This window comes from Narcine bancroftii, chromosome 8, assembly GCF_036971445.1.
Source record: "Narcine bancroftii isolate sNarBan1 chromosome 8, sNarBan1.hap1, whole genome shotgun sequence".
Taxonomy (NCBI): Eukaryota; Metazoa; Chordata; class Chondrichthyes; order Torpediniformes; family Narcinidae; genus Narcine; species Narcine bancroftii.
In genome coordinates, this window is record NC_091476.1 from 8,535,994 (window position 1) to 8,557,181 (window position 21,188).

At 38.5% G+C, this 21,188-nt stretch overlaps 1 protein-coding gene across 5 annotated transcripts in view; it reads right to left on the reverse strand.

The window, feature by feature from the left end:
• The window catches only part of LOC138740327 (retinal guanylyl cyclase 2-like), a 60,820-nt gene that overhangs the window by 24,147 nt on the left and 15,485 nt on the right, over positions 1 to 21,188 (reverse strand). For all 5 annotated transcript variants that reach the window (XR_011342826.1, XM_069892829.1, XM_069892827.1 and 2 more), the window contains exons 2-11: positions 19,410 to 20,241; positions 17,773 to 18,074; positions 13,817 to 14,171; positions 11,216 to 11,300; positions 9,755 to 9,851; positions 9,475 to 9,618; positions 8,753 to 8,833; positions 5,024 to 5,200; positions 3,837 to 3,993; positions 1,484 to 1,633 (exon numbers count right to left, since the gene is read on the reverse strand). Coding sequence is in view for 4 of the 5 variants with exons in the window: in XM_069892829.1 (XP_069748930.1) it covers positions 1,484 to 1,633; positions 3,837 to 3,993; positions 5,024 to 5,200; positions 8,753 to 8,833; positions 9,475 to 9,618; positions 9,755 to 9,851; positions 11,216 to 11,300; positions 13,817 to 14,171; positions 17,773 to 18,074; positions 19,410 to 20,157 (2,296 nt within the window). In the remaining variant the exon portion in view is untranslated. The remainder of the gene's footprint in view (positions 1 to 1,483; positions 1,634 to 3,836; positions 3,994 to 5,023; positions 5,201 to 8,752; positions 8,834 to 9,474; positions 9,619 to 9,754; positions 9,852 to 11,215; positions 11,301 to 13,816; positions 14,172 to 17,772; positions 18,075 to 19,409; positions 20,242 to 21,188) is intronic.

The following is a 21,188-nucleotide window of genomic DNA, read 5'->3' on the forward strand; positions in this document are numbered from 1 at the left end:
TAGGGGAGACTTTAGGGGTTAGCTTTTTTTTTTAAACACAGAGAGTTGTGGGTACTTGGAATGCCTTGCCAGGGATGGTGGTGGAGGCTGAAACATTGGAGACATTTAAAAGACTCCTAGACAGGCACATGGATGGAAGACAAATAGAGGGTAATGGGGTAGGGAGGGTTTAGTATCTTTTTTTTAGGAAGGGATTTACAACACTGAGGGCCAAAGGGCCTGTACTATGCTGTATTCTGTTCTGTAAAACAGCACAATATGGGCCCTTCAGCTCATGATGTTGTGCTAACCTTTTTAAACCTACTTCATGATCAATCTAACCTTCCCCCCCCCCCCACTCACAGCCCATAACCCCCCCCCCCATTTTTTTTTAATGTCCACTTGTCTATCTGTGTCATTCTCCACAATCACAACCAATAGTGTTCCAGGAACCCCCCCACTCTCTGTGTATAAAAAAAAACCTATCTCTGAAATCTCTCCTAAAGATACCACGATTTTCTTTTAAAATAAAGCAGCAACATGTGAACAGAAGGTAAATGTAGTGGTCTGTAAGTACAGATTCTTTTCAGTCTGATAGGTTTATTTGAGTAATTTCAGATGACTCATTCTTAAATAACACCTTGCAGATTTCAAAATGTCCCAAAGAATGGTTAATTAAGCACTTTTCAAACATTGTAGGAAGCAGTAAAGAGCACCATGATAAAATCCAAAATACTAGAAGGTAAAAAGATAAAGACTCTTACAATGCAATCACTCACAGACCACCTGGCCACTGAAATCAATCACTGGTCTAGCTCCAATCAGACTCCAATTGTTTGCATGCTTCCCCAATTTATATGGTGGGGAATCACTGAATCTTTGAGCTTTACTACCACATCCCTTCAACAGCCAAAGTCGGTGAAACTGATTGCTATAGTTTTTAATAGATCAGATGATGGATCAAGGAATAAACGAAGAAAGACTTTATTACTCAAGGAGCACCTTATGATCTAGAATCCATTGATCACAGGGGCAGTGAAACAGAATAAATTCAGATAGGAACTTGAGAGAGGTTAATTTTCAGGAATTTAGAGAAAAATGGACCAATAGGAATGAGAGCCATCAGACACATGATGGGCTGAATGGCCTGCTTTTGTGCTGTATTGATTCTGATTTTATGATTTCACAGAAAATATCTGGCCCAATATTTCAGTAAAATTATCTTTCATTTTTTAATCTGCAGTACATTTATCTGAAATGTTAAATCTCTGTCTACATATGATGCCTGACCTATTGTGAACTTCCAGTATTTTCTGTTTGAATCCTCCCTTGCCCAGAGAAGTTACCTAAGGGGATTTAATTCAGGAGAGCTGAAGGATTGAGCCAAGTCCCTGTGCATCACATTTCAGCTCGAGACAATGCACTCAATGTTTAAGTCTTGGGAGTTGGGCTTTGCAGGCAAGGGTCTCGACAAGATATTAAATCTCACAAAGAAAATGCTTACCTTCTTCAGACATTTGAAACATACAATATGGTGGGCCTCGAACAACTACCTCCTGCATTATTATGGAGAAACTATAAATATCACCTTTGAAGGTGCCATTCATTAAAGGGTTAGGTTTTCGTAATATCTCAGGACTAGTCCAAAAGAATTCTGAAACAGAACAAAAGTTTATTATTCTCGAGATCAAGATCAAGTGATTCAAGATTCAATTTATTCTCATAGTAATAAAACAGTGTCATATTATATTAAATTCCTTTTTGCCTGCTGCAAGGCAGACAGATTCACCACCGGTAGGAATTACCCAGGCGCCTCTCTACTATCTCTCTTTCACACACATCTCAAATTAAACACAACTACTTAAAATGTATCTAAAAAGACAGTGCCACAATACATTGATTTTCAGGGGCTGGGCCCATGGTTACAGAAGAAACAGGCTGAAATATGTCTTTAGGTGTTAAAATGTCTGCTAATGTTCACCTGATCCAAAGAAGCTGCTGCAGGTTACTACCGGGCTGCCATCAAGGCCAGGTTTACCAGGATCTGCTGGACTCTGGATGTTAAATTGTCTTTTGTTTAAAAGGGAAAAGCACTCTCACAGTTCGCCATCTCTCGAGGTCGAAGCTACGGCATCTCCCCCCACGAGGCCCCAGTGATCATGGACACGCATCTTCAGGACCTCCCGAACAGGGCCCACAACTCTGCCACTCCGGACACCTCCTCCGGCTCCGCTGTCCGTCTCTATGATCCCCGGCGACAGGCAATGTCAACTCCGGCGCCGGAGACTGAAGGCCACATCACCCCAGCAGAGGCCTCGATCCTATCAGCCTTTCGAGTTCGCAACGAACCCCCCCCCCCCCCCGCCCCCACAGTCGGGGTCTGTACACTTTGCGGGCACTTTTGGAGATCTGCTCTTGCTTGGCGTTCCCCAAATTTCAAGCCCTGTGTTCCAGGCTTCATCCTTGTCAGCTCAAGAATTGAGCACAGCATCTACTTGAGGGGGGTGTGATGATATGGATACCTGCCATTTCATCACTTGGCCACAGGGTGTCACCTGTGGCCATTCACTATATAAAGGTGAGACAATCGCCTATTGAATACTTCTGATCTTCCTGGCTAGAGGCAAGGCTGTGTTAGGTTTCTTGGTTGATTAAAGTTCCGTTTCAATCTCACACTCTACTTGGTTGATGTGTCGTTACAGGGGGAGTCTTGCAGCACCCAGTCCGGAGAGGCCACTGCGCACCACCATCTTAGGGCTGAGGTCTGCAAGAACCACATCGAGTTACCAAGTATAGGTTTAGAAAATTAAAAATGATGAAATACTAGCTGCTTCTGCTCTTCTCAGCTTATTCTTCTTTCATTACAGAACATATTAGATTTATACTGAAATTCTGAAGCTTGTTGCTGAACTAATGAAATTAATTGAAATGGAATAATATTGTGGAGAAGAATTAAAATAGGTCTGTTTTAATTTATGATCATGCCATCTTTTTTCATTGAGTTCATAGTTTACTCACATGATTTTCTTTAACTCTCTGGATAATTCTAAATATTCTAGTGCAAAAATGATTTGACCAACTGGAACGAGTTAAAAAAATTAAAAATTAATTTTCATAAATGAGCATTGTAAGACATTGTAAGGATAAGGCATTGGATTATTGTCAGGATACACACTGTGTCCTTATGGTTAGATCTGAAATGAAATAGTAGGAAATCAGTTGAAAACATAATTGTGCAAAGCCAAATCCAAATCAGAAAAATAAAAAGAACACTTAACTTTAGACTCAAAGTAGATGACCTCATTCATGGCTAGCATAAAGTCGAGGGATCACCTTTAAAGTGCAGCCAGTTCCTGAGCTATAGCTCATTGGTAGCATGCCGGAGCAGGAGGTGAGGTATATCAACATAGGACCTTGCTTTGACCCTGATTTCCATGTAAATGTCAGAGATGAGCTTACCTGTGATGATGAAATGCTCAGTGGTTCTCTGTAGAACTGTCAACTGCAAGTTAGCATAATTTAGTCCAATGAAATTTGTTCCAACAGAGGTATTAACCTATTTAATATGAATATCTCTATGTGTTGCTAAAACAATGAAAGGTGGAATGTACACCACAGAGACTCACAGAGGAATACAACATGGAGGCAGACTGGATCCACCAAGTCTGTCCTGGTCCCCATAGACACATTAATCTTGCACTGATCCATTTTCATTATCTCCATATTTCCATCAATTTCCCCCACCAACCAGGCAAAGTTCACAGTGCAAGTGACTAATGGAGGAAATGTAACAGAAAGGTATATCAAGATGAAAAACTAGGAACCGTGCTGATAGCAATATTGTCTGCTTGCTTCACCTTCTGCTGGAGGTTCCTCCAATGGAATGCACTGGGCTTTTGCCACATCAATAAATCCATAGTCCGTCACTTTAAGCACAAAGCGGCCATCCACCACACAGTTGCGTGACTTCAGGTTTCCATGGACATAATCCCGATGGTGTAAATACCTCATACCCTGTAGCAATAAAGAAAAGCAATACCTAGTTTACCTGGAGGTTGCTAACAATTTTCATACTGAGTAACCATAAAGGCATTCTTACTGTCCAACGAGCTGTTTTGTAGTATATAATTACATTACCAGAATAAGGGCATTGTCATTGCTGCTTGACCATCAGGTACCGCGCTGAGCCGCATGTGAATGTGATGACATTGCCCTTCATATTCAATGGTCAAAATACTACTAATTTGTATTGTGCATATCCACTCAGTCCTACTTCCTCCTCGCTTGAGTCTATTTCACCTTCTTCTGGCTTTCATTTTAGATGATATGGCTGGCAATCCTCTCTCCTCAAAACATAAGAGAAGCTTTACAGTGCTTTCTTTGGAGACCACAGAGTCCCAATGGACATATTTTACACTGTTCTGACTGATTTTCTGCCTAATTTTTATGTCAGTCAGCAATACAAAAGTAATTGATCTCATCTTACAGTTTTTGGAGAGCTTGCTGTATACAAATTAGTGGGTAGGTTTCCTACATTACAATACTTCAACAGCATTTATTTGACTGTAAATCTCTTTCAAAGGCTGAATTTACTGATAGTCAATGTTCCCTCTAATATTTTATAGTCAATGAGTGCAAAAATCGGATGCCATGCAAATTTTTTTACTGTGACCAAAGTATGTGCCCACTGAATGCTTGTGCAAACGTAAGCTTGAAATGGTTTCAAGATCATTTTGGCCCAGCTCATCTATCCGATCTAATAAATCTGTTTTAATAGAATACAAGCGTGATTAATTCCTTGTCTAACTGACTAAATGGTTAACAGAAACCGTTGTTCAGAGATTATTTTCAATAGGTAGAGTTATTAATTACTACATTATTTTAGGAAACTATTTGGGCACACATGAATTTTCTTTGTGTGCTGGTTGTAAACGGTGTGTGCGTGCATGCGCACATGCGCACGGGGGAGAGCGAACAGCGCTGGCAGTGCTCTTCTCTATACCATGAAGAAAGGGACGACTCATCTGCCATAAATCCCATCTACCTTAATCAGATCCAACAGAAGTGATGACTTGAACATCCAGTCCAATTTCACATCTTCATTTCTCAGTAGATCAAGGAGGCTCCCACGAGTGCAGAACTCTGTCGCAATAGCAAGCAACCCGCAGTCATGGAAGTAGCCGAGGAAAAGGTTTATGTTTTCATGTCGTAAGTCCTTCATCTGAAGCAATAAAAGTCTAACAATCAGTGGAACCGGAATAGATGGATTAAAGTAAACTAAGATGAACTCATCTTTCAAATGAGTGGCTGCCAAATGAGAATGCTGCAGAACCTATGTTCTATGAAGAAGTGTGCGTATTCCTTACGCAGCTGTTGTTGCTTTATTTAAATGCTATTCCTGGTCTGTTCATCTGGTCCAAATGCATTAAGTTGTAAAGCAGCTACTGATAGCACTTTTTAAGAATTTTCAGTTATCCAACCTTGCCTTTATTTTTGTCTTTCTTTCTTGTGTGGAAGCATCTTATTTCCACCTGGGTGAGCTGAAGCAAGACTGGGAAATATCATTTTTCGAAGTTGCAGCACAGGCTCATGTTACACTATTGTTTTATTGAGTGAAATGGATGTTGTGCTGCTTTACTGTTCTATCATAGTTAGCTTAGTTTGACTACTTTTGTGTAACCATTTGGAAAGTTAATTATTTAGAATTTCGTGATCCAGTGACATATGTTATTCTGAAGTAAGTCACATCTCATGAATGGGATTTCATTCCTATCTAAGCAAAAATAAAATCTCCCACATATTTTTCAATAACAACACAGATCTCTTATCAGATTGACCGCCAGTAGATGGGCTGGTGAGATTTGGAGTTTTATAACATTATTGTCTCACAATAATGGTATGTATCTATTTTAAAATGTTTTACAACAGTGGTTCTCAACCTTCTTCTTTCCACTCACATACCACTTTAAATATTCCCTATGTCAAAGGTGCTCTGTGATTAGTAAGGGGTTGCTTAAGGTGGTATGTGGGTGGAAAAAAAAGTTTGAAAACTACTATTTTAATTGTACCTCATTGACTCATTATGTGCACGGTTTCCTAACTCCAAAGGAAATGGGCCAATGACAATTTTTCTCAAGCAAAATATTTCAGTAACAATTGGGTCTAGAGCAGTGGTTCTCAACCTTCCCTTCTCACTCACGTCCCAGCTGAAGCAATCCCTTACTAATCACAGAGCACCGATGACATAGGGATTACTTAAAGTGGGATGTGAGTGGAAAGAAAAAGGATGACACCCACTGTTTTACCAAGTATGAGATTTATTTGTAGAATGTTTGGTAGAGAGTTAATATTACCTGATCAAATGAAATTTGAGAGATTACTTGTTGATAAGGGGAAAAAGGGATTTGTCTCAGAAATGTATATGTTATTACAGGAAAAGATGAAAAAGGTGGATGTACTTAAAACAAAAGATAAATGGGAGAAGGATTTAACTATTCCTATATCCATAGAGGCGTGGTCTAATAGTGTTGATAGTGTTACGAAGTTAATTAATGTACGATATAGTCTGGTTAATTATAATTTTTTGCATCAGTTATATTTAACTCCTGAAAATTTTAAAAAAATATGGATTTAGTCTGTCAGACATATGTTTTCAGTGTGGTACTTTCATACATTCAGTATGGGAATCTATAAAGGTTAAACCCTTTTGGGAAAATGTAATTAAATTTTTGCAAGATTTAGCCAAAATAGATCTATATGTTGATCCATGGGTATGTTTAATGGGATACATGAATACAATTACGACAGGTTTACAATTGGAGAAACCTCAAATTGCATTTATACGTCTAGGATTGGCAGTAGCTAGGAAATGTAGAGCTGTTACTTGAAAAAATTATGTTGTACTGAGTATACAAAGATGGCATAATGAAGTTCAATCATGTATTTATTTAGAAAAGATAACGTATAATTTGTGGAATAATTATTCTTTTTTTGTTAAAATGTGGAGTTTGTATTTGGAATGTATGGGTTTGGGTGTTAAGTAAAAAAATTTTTATTTGTGATGAAAGATGTAAAACAATGGCACACCGTACAACAACCTGATATTACCTGATACAATGGCACACTGTACAACAACCTGATATTACCTGATACAACCTGATATTACCTGATACAATGGCACACCGTACAACAACCTGATATTACCTGATACAATGGCACACCGTTCAACAACCTGATATTACCCGATATTACCTGATACAACCTGATATTACCTGATACAATGGCACACCGTACAACAACCTGATATTACCTGATACAACTTGATATTACCTGATACAATGGCACACCGTACAACAACCTGATATTACCTGATACAATGGCACACCGTACAACAACCTGATATTACCTGATACAATGGCACACCGTACAACAACCTGATATTACCTGATATTACTGTTTTTAAAAAAAAAGCTCCAAGGGGGGAGGATTTTTGGGGGTGGGATAGGTTGGGCGGGGGGGGGGTGGGGTTAGAGGATAGTTTTAGATTATACTTTGTATTTTTTTTGGTTCTGTAAATTTCTTAAATAAAATTAAAAAAAAACCCCACTGCTTTACAATATCTTGAGATGGTATTGAGTATTATTGGACCCCTCCCCCCCCCCCCCCCCACAAATTCACATGGTGCAAATATTTCTACCCTGTAGAATCCCTTCATCTACAACAGGTCAGGGGAAATAACTTTACCAAGAGTATATTAAGGTGCGGTATGGATTATTGAAGAAGTTGGATGTTATTTATTTCTTTATCATGCAAAATTAAAACAGCTCTATAAAGATAGCGGAACTAATCATTTTGTATAAGCATTCAGATAACAAGGCTGAGAACAGTCTTAATCTAAATCTTGGTGATGACATCAGTTCACATTCCCATGCAACCTTTTTTTCCTTTTGCTGACTGTTCAAATCCTCCTTAAACTGAAGGAGTCTATCCAAATAAAATGAAAACAAAAAGTATTCTATTCATGCTTCACAAAGAGTCTCAAAGGGCTGAATGGTATATTCCTGAACCGCTTGTCATTAAATATCCCCTGGTTCAGCCATGTTTTCATTTAACTGCATGGCTGGCTCGACAGGCCAAATGGCCTACTTGGGCTCCTATATTTCATATTTTTATGTTCTTATGTAATTTTCACAATCATGAACTTGGACATGGCCAACGAGTGAAATATTAAAAGTGATCCTAAATTTGTTAATTAATCTTGTTTCAACAGTGCTATTAAGTAATGGAAAGCATTTGCCTGAATCAATGTTCCAATGAATAAATCCTGAAGCATCAAAGACTTGCAGTCGGCCAAAACACCCGAAACAACAGGACAGTCAGGTCTATAAGGAACCATGGCCAGGCCATGTTTGTCCTGAGTGATATTATACTAGTAAATGGGAACTCCCATTTACTAGGTTGGAGAGGAAAGGGGTAGGTTGAGAGGGTGTTGATAGAAAGGATTTGATGTGAAGGGCATGGAATTTCAACAGAATGGTGGCAATGTGTGAATTGGAGAATGAATATTGGTAAGAACTTAACAGCTAATGGGTGAAGCCAAAGGAATCCTAGACAAAATGACACCTGGGGCTCCAAGAAGATGTCGCAAAAATCTGTGTGTTTGTTTACCTATTAACATGCAATTAATGCCTAAAACAATACATTTACTTGAAATCACTTTAATTGGAAATAATTGTTTGCAATACTTTAAAAAAAGTTTTAGTTTTAAACTTACCATTTCAAAAGCAGCCTTTGTGCTTGGCTTTATGTCGCCAAACTCTTCATATGGGAACTTTTTGAACCAAACCCAGTCACCCTGGAAAATTGAAACCATCCGGATTAGGATGTATGATTTCCAATTTTAGTGGTTTCATTTTCATCAACAAGTGGATTGAGAAAAATGATGCACTGTATCGTTGTGTACATCTCTGCTTCTTGCCCACAAGCAGTGCTCTCTAGAAAGCATTCTTCAATTCAGGACTACATACTCAGTAAAAACAGAAAATATTCAGCAGGTCACACCATACCTGACAAAACAGGGAAGAAGCCAAAGGAAGCTTGTAAAATTACGGGGAAGGTGATGGACGGAGAATGCATCTGATCGGGTAAAACCGGGTTGATAACAAGATTTTCTGACCAATGAATGAAGAACCGGAGAGTGAGACCATAGACAATGTAGGAGTTACGAAATACAGGGCAGAAAGATATGCCTGGCAGGTCAGGCTCAGCATGTCCTCTACTCCCTGAAGAAATAAAGTGGAAAAATCAACTGAGCTGAGATGATATTTACTCAATAACCAGACTGAATAGTCAATGAAGGTCCAAAACTAAGGGGTTCTTGTACAAATTTTGTGAGGATGGCTTTCATTATCAACACTGCGGATAGCAATATTTTTTCGGTAAGTTGTGTACACTATAACTTCAAGGCCATGTGTGTTCAAACAAGATGGAGATTACCTCATAAACTGCTACATTTGAGTTTTCATAGCTGGCAGGTGTCAGGCTCCCTACGGAGTATGATCGTATGAGAGATTTCCTGCTCCGTGTTTCAGAAAGACAACGTGCTCCTTCACTTAGTTGACTGTCCTCAGTGCTGATTTTCTTAAAATTAGACATGAGGATTTTAGGACACAATATAATATATGGGATAATTGGAAAGGGTGCTGATTATATGCACTCCTAAAAAAATTTAAATTCACACACTATAATATAATTGGCAACATAACTGGTTACAAACCTTTATACTGAGCTGCGGATTTATAAATGTCACATCACTGAAAGTCAGTAAAATCCTATCAGGGCCTTTCATTAATTTTATTTGCATTATTTGCCGCCTGGAAATAGAAACAACAGAAATTATACAAACAAAGTATAAAATAGCAATCACTAGGAAACGAATCGTACCACCTAGTCTCAACAGGTCTGTTCTGCTTCATTTTTAATCACACACAGCCTTGTTCAAAGTTCAAAGTTAAGATTTATTGTCGGAATACATTCATGACATCACATACAACCCTGAAATTCTTTTTCCAGTGGGCCAGGCAGAATGACTGCTTTTCAGTAATGCCAACAAACCTGCACTCAAGAAAAGATACATATGTAAAAGAAAGAAATGTAAACATAAAGGAAGTGCAAAGAAACGGTGCAATACAGAAAATATTCAATAATGTGCAAAGTACAAGACCTTAAATTGAGTTTGTGGTTTTGGGGGTCTGATGGTGGAGGGGTAGCAGCTGTTCCTGAACCTAGTGCTACAAGTCTTATGGCACTTACACCTATACCTCTTCCTGATGGCAGGTGATGTCCTGTAGTGCAAAATAATCTGCCTCTTCATCTAAGCCAACTTGGTAGTCAGCCCTTCCGATGAAATATTAATTTTCAGGCAAAAGGTACTGAAGCTTGAAAGCTAGCACCTCTAGGTTCAAGTCAAAAGACAAAAACGCAAGAGGAACTCGGCAGGTCTTGCAGCGTCCATAGGAGGTAAAGATATATAACTCAGGCTTGAGTTCTTAAGGCATTCAAAGAAACATTGATTATATATCTTTGCCTCCTATGGACACTGTGAGACCTGTTGAGCTTCTCCAGCATTTTTGTGTTTTTATTACAATCATAGCATCTACAGACTTCCATGTTTCTCAACTCCAGGTTTAAGTACAATTGCTTTCCTTTTAGAACAGTAATTATGGACTGTCTGCACGATTGCAAGCCACTTTATCGAATTAGGATTACTGTGAATATTTATTATCAATCTTTTGTATTTATTATCTCTTTTAATTTAGCTAAATTTAGCTAATTACATTTTTCGTTTTTCTTTAGAAGTACCCATTCAGATGCAGCAATTAAGAATTTCAGGCATTTGTACATTCACAAGGTGTATGACAATAAACTCATTACATTATCAATGTGGTAGCAGTCCTCTCACTGAAATGGCATTTGACTCCTCGTGACTTAATCAGACACAAACTCACATAAGTTCACAAGGCTCCTGTCTGTTCATCAACACTGTAGAATAACATTAGGATCTCAGCAGGCCATAATGTGCTCATTTTAAACTATGTTTCTGCGAGGCATGCAGGTTTAAATTCTATTATTATTGATTCACATTCGTGTGATGGCAATAAAACATTTGAGACGAAAAATAATTTAATCATTAGATCTCAAACTTTTATGATTAAGGACAATATGCCAAGGACTGTACCTTATAAAGCAAGCAAGACCTGCACTGAAGAGCACTGCCAAGGTAATCAACAGCGGCACTATGACAGCAAAAAAAGGATCGATGCCTGAAATTAAAATGTGGAAAGATAAATCAAATTACTTAAGAATAAAATTTAAGAGAAATAAAATATTTCCACTTATGTAAGTTTATTTTAAAATATTCCTTTGCATTATCCAACATGCAGATGTCCAAAAATATACAGGAAGATTCTAGAGTCTGGTTGAAGGGGTACCCAATATCGGAAGCAAGATGTGAGAGGGCGCCGAGGGTGCTGAAGGCTTCCTGATCGTGTCAGAGGTTTTTGGATGTGGAGTTCGGGTTGCCGATGGTTTGGACAGAAGTCTGTGTGGCTGCAGAAGCTGTGGGATCGCTGAAAGCGAATCCATGGAAACTCAGTGTCTCTTGGCACGAGTCTCTTTTGCTGGTCTTTCTCTAACTGTAAGGGGCACTGGGCAATTTCGTCTGATGGCAAATCTTTGTCTGCCTTACGGCAGACTAAATGCAGTTTTGTGTAATTCTACATCTGTATTATTCCATGACAATAAAGGGATCTTGAATCTTGAAAAGTGCTCTGCCAACATATTATATGTTATGTGAAACAAAGTTTCAAAGTACAGGTGATTGTTGTTCATTCTCCATTGGACCTGTCTTCATCGATAGATTGACTCAAGTGAAAGGATGACCAATGGCCCTGACAGGTATCCAACCCTTTAATCAGTTTAATCATCTACTGGATCAACACATCTATGCTGACCAGGACTTATGTGGCAACAGAGGTATTGGAATCCCAATTGTGCCTGACAAATTTATTCAAATTTTCTGTGGATTTATCAGCCAGAGAAGAGCAAGATCTACTGAGCTTATACTTGGATTTTCAAGAGATGTACAAGGGGCTACACAAGAGGTTATATCATGAGAGAAGATATCATGGTGCTGGATCTGAATAGAGAATTGGTTTAACAGCAGAAAGATAAGAGGGATAATAAGATTATTTTCAAGAAGACAACCTGTTATCAGTGGGTGCCGTGGTGATCTTCACTGGGTCTACAACTCTTTATATTAATGAGGGAGAGGAAGGAAGGAAGCCAATAAATTGTAGTCGAATCTGTAGAGTGGAGAAATAGGTGGGAGGCCGACAATTAGTTCAAGAGTGGTACTGATTGATTATGTGAGCGAACAAAAAAAATTGGCAAATGGGATAAAATAAAGTAAAAGATTAAGATGTTCTTCTTAGGAGGAGACAAATTATTATTTGAATGAAAAGAGCTGCAGAAAGTTGCAGCACAAAGGGATCTGGGGGCCCAGACCGGAAACAAAAAGCTGGTATAATGTTGAGCAGAACCAGGAAGGCTAATGGAAAGCCGGCCTTTATTTGCAGGAGGCTGAAGTATATACGGGCAGCACAGTTAGCTACTAAAGCGCCAGTGACCCGGGTTTGTACCTGGTGCTGACTGTAAGGAGTTTCTATGTTTGCTCCGGTTTCCTCCCACCCTTCAGAAACATACAGGGGTGGTAAGTTAATTGGAATATTTGGAAGGGCCTGTTATTGTGCTGTATGCTAAATTAAATTGAATTAAAATTAAAACTGCAACCTCGATAATGCAATTTTTAGCATTATTTGCAATGTAACGCTGCCGCAAAATAATGAAATTCGTGACATGTTCATGAGAATAAATTCTGATTCTGACCACATCTTGTGAACTGTTTTGCTTTTTATAGCCTTAGTTAAGGAAGATACACTGCATTTGGAGGAAGTTCAGAGAAGATTCAGACAAGAATAATCCTGGCTGTTGAGGGAATATATTATGGGAAGAGGTTGGGACTGTATTTATTGGAGTTTAGAAGAAAGAGAGACAATCTTCCAAAATAAATAACATTAGAAAATTTAACTGAAAATGTTTCCTCTTGAAAGAAATTCTAGGATGAGAGGGCATTGAGTGAGTATAAGGAGGCAAAGTTTAATTCCTTCTCTCAAAGAAAATCTTTGGAACTCTCCGCCAGCAAGCTTCAGAAGTTGAACCTCTAAATAGATAAATGCTGAGATAGATAGATGTCATAGAATCAATAAGGAGGGGTGGAGAAAACGGGAACATATAGATCATATTGAACGGGGTAGGGGGGCAGGGGGTGTCAAATGACCTATTTCCAAAGGAATGAGTGTCTAAGATGGGGAAAATGTAAATTGATCTTGAAGTCTTGAATTAATTGATGTGTGCCCAGAACTGTAACATACATGTTAATGGATATCACATTCATTAGGAGAAACACACGGTTGGGGACATGATCACACTAGTCTGCTTCAGCTTCACATGGAACTTGTTACAAAGATGTGTGGAGTGAGGTTTGCAGACCTCAATCACTAGGAGAATTTTGGGACAATATCTGAAAAAGCAAAATTATTTTTATTCAATCAAAAATAAAGAGCTGCTATAATAATTCTAGGCTGTTCATTAAAACATGACAATTCTGTCAATATTCAATTTTGAAAAATGTTCATTAAGTCATTGATTTGTCAGTTTTAATGGAAAATAAGTCCTTTTTAATGAAACTACAAAACTCAAAGAGAACAGCTCACTTCACCTCCTGTGCAGATTTTCCCTTGGGTGAACCAGCACGCAGAGTCTGTTTTTGGCGCGATGCCATTGGGAAAATGAATGCTTTGCCCTGTTAATCGTATTAAATCCGCTTCCATATCAACAAGGTAAGTGCGATGCAGTTCATTTCCTTCCCCATCGGTGTCCAGGATTACATAATCAGTGAAGCTTTCCCCATTTTCATTTGTCCAGATCTTTTGGTTAAAGCCTTCAAACCTAATGTTTTTGGAAAATTTTGCTATGTTTCTACCAGAGATCCAGCCTCTGTGTCTCTTATTGTTGTCTATAGCTTTGGCAAGAAAATAGATTGCATTGTAGATTGTTCCAAACAGAGGTGACACCTGGTGAGCAAAAAGAAGCTGTTTGAAAGCCTTTTCTATTTAAAAACCCACCACTGGCAGTGGGATGTAATTAAATCATGACACCCTTTCATTAGCCAGTTTTCCATTCAGAATGTGGATTTATAAATCAAATATTAAAACTGAGGGCAGAACAGATGCTTTTAAGAGAATTCATGAATTACAGTATATGTCCCATGACACAGAATTGTGAAAATTGATGATACAAATAGAGGCCAATCAGGTCACCTTGTATATTCTTACTTCCCAGTTCTCAGTCCACAGCCTTGAGGCACACAGTAACAAAAGTACACCCCAAGGTTCTGCTTAAGTATAAAGTAAAACACGAAAATCTGCAGATGATGTGATTGTAATAAAGAGTCAGATCTTGCAGCGTCCATAGGAGGTAAAGATTTATTACCAACACTTTGGGCCCCAGAATTTCTTCTTCCTTACTTTAAGCCAGTGGGTCCTAAACCTGCTCTTTAAATTAATGTATTTTGCCTGAAATCAATCTCCCTCGTTATTCACCCCTCAGCTACAGGAAATTTCTGATTCATCTATAATCATAATTTTATACACATTCATTAAATCTCTCCTCAGCAACCTCTGTTATGAAGAAAGGAGCCCAGCCTAGTCAATCTCTCTTCCTAGCTGATTATGTTCAGCCTGGACAACATCTTTTTACATTCCCCTGAATGTTTTATTTTAGTTTTCACAACCTTACCAAATCTAATAAACAAAGCCATTCATGTACATATTTGTACCCAAAGTCCATATTTGTCCCAACCCACCCCTCCTGACCCACCACAGAGAATACATTCCAAAAACTTATCTCGATCCCACTCATCATAGGGCACTCGACCCCTATCAAGACCTGGAATGAAAAGAAATCACAATGGCAACACCATTTAAAGAAAACACTAAAAAAAAAGAAACTCAAAAGAAAAACTCAGGACCTGAAAAGAAAAGGACAGGTGCGTCATCTGCACCAAGTCCTATTTCTGTAATCACACCTCTGGCCGCACTGGGATAATTTAACCTTAACCCTCTTTACAAGGGGGGAATCAATCCACCTGAGAACCAATGCACTGCAATGCACTCTCACAAATACGTCAGGTTTCCTCCATCCCCTGAGCCATTCTTTTTGTCACTTTCTTCCAATTTTCTTCTTAAGTCATTTACTTCCATTTCTACAGCCGTTTCTCGTTCTTCCACATTTTCTAATCTTTTCCCTATTTCTATTCCTATTCTACTCACTTTTTTCTTCTGTACTTTTCATTTTTCTTTTCATTTCACTAAATTCTAATGTCAACCATTCTTTTAATGCTCTCATTTGTTTTTGAAATTTTTAAAAATCTATATTCTGTCCATCTATTTTACCTTCTATTTCTCTGTGCAGATCTTGGTCTTCTTCTTCCTCTTCTTCTGTGTCTGCACCTGTGTTTGTGTCTTCTTCTTCTCTTCCTTGTATCTGTGTCTCTTCTGACTTTCCTGATGAGTTGCTTATCTCACTTTTCTGGGCTTCTTCTTGCTTGGCTTCTTGCTGTTGGTCCTCTTCTTCTGGGCTACTCATCTGTTAGGCCTCCTGCTGCTGCTCTTCTTTCCTATCACTCCCTTTCCTGTCACTTTCCTCTTCTTCCAGCTGAGAGCCCTGGTGTCGGGCATCCCTCAGCTGGTTGCGTTGTGTTTGCCCACTCCTCAGCTGAGCCCCCCTCCCGTTGGTGTTCTCCTTTTCCTTAGTAAGCGCACTGCGCACTTTTGTTTGGGTCAAAGAGCCATTTTTGCAGTCCAGCGGTCAGGGGGGTCACGACTCTGCAGGGTCGTCACCAACCTTGGAGAACGGGCTCTCTCCTCCACGTCGGCTCCCTGTTTCTTCATGCAGGTAAGGCCTTCTCCTTTTTCTTCCGCCATCTTTTCTTCTATTTTTCCCATTGTTTTTATTTTTACTGTTTCCTTCTTGGGTGCCATTTTCTTTTTTTTCTCTACAACTTTATCTTTTATTTGTTATGTTTTGTATTTCTTGAACTTTGTATTTTCTTCACTTTATTTCTTCTTTTCTGGAGAGGGCTGGTATTCCCCTGCCAGCCACTACTCCATCACGTGATTCCTCCCCTGAGCCATTCTTGATCTCAACACACCTTGGTCAGAACTGTATAAACAATCTAGCAAAGGCTGGATAGCTCCTAAAATAGTATTCTGAAAAGTTCTAGCAAATACTCGCTGATCTTATGTCTTTCGCTTTGGTTGGTAAATGGAAGTGTACTCTACGGATTCTTAATCATTTTACTCACCAATCTGTGAGCATGCCTTCCAAGCTTCTTGTTCCTTTAGAAACACACAATTTATTGAGCACTCTTTGTCCTGTCTGCGTCCATGGCCTTATACTCTGTAGATTGGATTTCATTTGCCATTTTTCTAGATTCATCTGCTTTCTTCCTCGCGATCAGCCACATTACAGGGACATAGATAAGGTACATAGATGTTGGGGGTTTTTTTTTTACGGGGTAAGGGAATCTGAAACTAGAGGGCATAAATTTAAGGTGAGAGGGGAAAGTTTTAAAAGGGACCTGAGGGGCACCTTTTTCACACAGGTGGTGGGTTTATGGAACACATTGCCAGAAAAAGTAATAGAGGTGGGTATTTAAGATATTTAAAGAGATACATGGATAGTAAAAGTTTAGAGGGTTATGGAGTGAATGCAGGTTTGGGTAGACAATTTGGTCGGCAGGGACGAGTTGGGCTGTAAAACTAATTTCTGTATGATTATGCAACATTGATTCTGGATCATTGATAAAAACTACAAAAAGCAACAGACCAGTCCTAACCCCTACAAGCCCTTCCTGCAAACAATCTTCCTTCATTAAAACCCATGCCAATTAGTATCTTTTGCTTCTCACTACTGGGTCAAATGTTAGATGGGCCCATGAGGGAGTTTGGAATATGGAACCCCATTCAAAACCCATATAACCAATTTTCTACTGAGAAAACCATATTGCATGGGCTGTTCTTATTCTCAAAAACCTCAAACATGGCTTTCCTGTAATATGCTGTCATTAATTAATCTGTGCCTTTCAAAATGATGATTTATATAATCCCTCATTTATTGTTTTCTTTTTATTTACTCATTATCAACATCAGGTTGACCAGTCTACTGTTTTATTTTTATTACCTACAGTGGAATGATAGCCCTGATAACTTTTCCTTCATACATTATGTTTGGCCTTACACTTAGGTCTCAGAATATCAAGTAGAATAGTACAAATGTATGAATGAAATATTACTTAACATTTAAATGGTACCAAACAACATGGTTATTGAATCCAGAAGACTAAAAGGATCCCTGAAGTGTGCTGATCTCAAATAGTATGTTGAAGGATGCCTCAACTTTTGAGTCAAGAAGAAAAGTTAGTTCCTACAAATATTCATTTTTTTTTACTGCTGGAAAGAAAGCGGGAATTGGGTTTTGCAGGGATGTGTGTTCAACTAATCCATGAGAAAAGGTTGCTTGGGCAAGGAATCGGAATGAATAATGCACCCATTTCACTTAAATGTCATCAGTAAAAATAGGGTGATGGTTACAAAATACATAAATTAATAGTACCTGCTCAAGCTTGAAGTGAGTTGCAATTTCCTGCTTCTGCACACGTTCATTAAATGCCTGATGAAATGACATTCTTGTGGAATCCACGGTGATAGTCAACACCGAGTCATAAGCCTTTTGTAACTTGGAGTTATTCATCAGCACTGGGTAGGGAGTATTTTGATATGGGAGGCTGTATAGAAGAGTGTCATATGGTACGAAGATGTAGCTGCCATCGGTCATCTGCAAGTCATGGGCAACTTCCAAAACCTGTTTCTGTACCCTACCTCCGTTAAGAACTGAGTGCATACACATGATGATCACTGAAAACATAAAGAACAATTGTCTTATGAAGGCACTATTGTAGATTAAAGATTCATTATCTATTTTGTCAGAAAAAAATTCTATAACCCAATGTATCTTTTGTTGAAGTTTGATAATCTAATACAATTGCATGCAACACCTGATCCTTTGTCATATGAATTTATTTAGTTAACTAAATCTAATTTTCCTTTTATTGAGAAATATAGCTGAAAATGAAATGCCTAGGATAGAAACACTTCTAAAGTTGACAAGAATATGACGTCACCCACGGTAAGTTGGAGAATAATTGACTCTGAGTCAGAAATGTTTTCAGTTTAAGTCTCACTCAGAGTCAAGGACACAACACCTGGGAAGGTGCTCTGCTAAGGTACCAACAAAGTGCTGGCAACTGATTGAGATGATAAATATGATTTGTATTTCAGGTGGATATAAAGATGCTGTTGCATTACTTTGTGGAAGTCTAGGGGAGGTTACCCTGTTTGCTACAATATCAAAATTTATAAAACAGGTTATATGATTATCTTATTTGCTGCTTAAGTTGCTTGCTTCCAGAAATTAGAAGCTGTGCTTTTTATAGTACATAAACATTCCATTGACTGTGTTGACCACATTATGGGAAGGTTGTGATTGTCCAAAAGGAAACCAGAGGATGCCAGGACAAGATAATTTTAGGTATGGGGAAAGTTTACTTACTCTGCATATTGTTTTCTTTCGAGGCTGAGGAGATTTCAGTTTAAAAATTATTTTAAAAAAACCAAAATGGACAAGAAGTAGCTGTTCACCTCTAGCTCAGATTGGCAATTTGGTCAGCATGAACAAGTTGGGCTGAAGGGTCTGTTTTCACCCAGTTTGACTCTATGGTCACTATCCAGGGGAGCATCACACTTGAATGTGTATTTAGTTATGGAGAAAGTGCTGGTTAGTTTTTATTTAGCCATTTCAGATGTGATGTGTTGATTTCCACGATTCTGATTGAGGGTTACACTGCTTGGTTTAATCTCAGCTGGTCAAAGAGGAACTATCCAGCCTAATTCAATTTCCCAGTTCTTGGCCCATTGCCAAGCCCATATACAACACATTTCACAGGGTCTAACCAACATTTATTGTCTTTCCTTAATTGCTCTCGAGAATGTAAAGATGGAAGAAAAATTAAAATAGAGGACATATGAATTGATTTCATTATTTACCTAATAACTAGGTAAAGATACATTAAAAAAAAATCGAAGAGTTCTTCAATGTGAGAGCCCTCTGCAGGTTCAGGGGTCACCGCTATGCTGATCAATAGAAACCTTGTAAATTTACACTGATTAGTTCTGATAAAAATTTATACATACTGCGAAGTTTTTCAAGAGATTTTATTTTCTCTAGAGCTTTCCTGATACTTGCAGGTTCTTTGGCCATTGGCAATACAATTCGCACAGGCATGCCTTGTTTCCTGAGAGCATTTGCCAAGATCACAGCTGTATCCATCCAAATGTCTTCCTTTGATGAGATGATTGCCACATGTGCCCAGCGGAAGTATTTCATCACTTTGAAGAGAACTTGTGTTGGAGATGGCAATGTCCTTGCAAATGTTGGATAATTTATGGCATCATCCAATTCATAATTCACGCATGCCCATGAAAATACGATTCTGTTCCAATTTTTCCCCATAAGGGAAGCAGCATCACAGTAGCCTGGATTTACTAGGCCAATGAATCCAGAGGCCCTGTCTGAATACTCAAGAAAAGAAAATAATGCTTTGGAGGTTTGACAGTCTTCATTTAATATCACATAATCTAAGTCGTTGCCAAGGCTTAAAGAAGAATCCTTGTTGATCTGATCAATAGCCAATTTAGCAGCCACATCTGGAAGAGCTTTGGCAAAAATAGGGTCACATGCCCATGGCCCAATGACCCCCACCTTGTATGTTATACAATGCATAGAACAAGGAAAACTTAGTGCAATCAGAATGATCCAATAAAATTGGAATGGGGTCAAAGTATAGGATGCAAACTGTTGGAGGCTTTCCTTGACAATGCATATGAGGTGATTTGGCAACTTTAACATCGAGCGATAGAAGTGGGAGGAACCCTGTGTCATGGTTTTCCTGCAGCAGTCCAGAATAGCAGTAGGGAGATACTGTTAAAGCTTAGGTCAAATTCGTTCAGAAATACTTGCAATATCCTGCAAAAGAAAAACAGGCACTGGTTTATTCCTCCTTCACACATTTTCACTTATCTTTGAAGATATTTTCAGATATTATGATGGCATTATTCTTCTTGGTTTTGATATACTTTCCTAATTGCGCTTACAAAATCTTATATGTATCCTCTCCCGAATTATGGCTTGATCCATTTTGCTCAGTCACTGATGAAAAAGAAGTACATTGTGGTGACCATGTATCACTTATTAATAGGGTGAAAATATTTGTCTATTTCACCTGTGATTTATTTTATGGCTTATACATGAGCAAAGCTTCTCGATGAAAATAGAAATAGGCGCTTAGTATTCATTGTAACCTCCCTTTAATTTGTTGATTGCTAACATCTCTAAAACAAGAAGGCCCACATTTCCTTCAGTCCATGTTCCTCTTTTAATCTAACAAGCTCTTAAAATGAAAATTCAAGCATTAGGGAGGTGACACAGTTAGCGCAATGCTATTACAGCGCCTTCAACCAGTGTTCGAATCCGGCACTGCCCAAAAAGGAATTTGTACGCTCTCCCTGTGTCTGTGTGGGTTTCCTCCCACCCTTTAAAACATACGGGGGTTGTCGTATTTGGGCGGTATGGGCTGGAAGGGCCTGATACCATGCTGTATGTTAAATTAAATTAAATTAAATCACCCAAGGACTGCTTTTTGATTTATCTCATCTTTGTTATTACATTTTTTTGACTGAAACTTGCTTGCAATCCACAATCAAACTCAATCTATTATTTTAAATTCAAGCTTGGTGTAAGCACTCTATTGTCTCTGTACTGCAATTTACTATAATTTTTATAAATTAAATAGGCTGAATCAAATCAAATCAAGCTAAAATTGACATTAATTTCCAGTACAGATATACAGCAAAATTAGCGTCTAATTACAAATTTTACACCAAGTTCTGTACAGGATCAACATTCTAGATTCT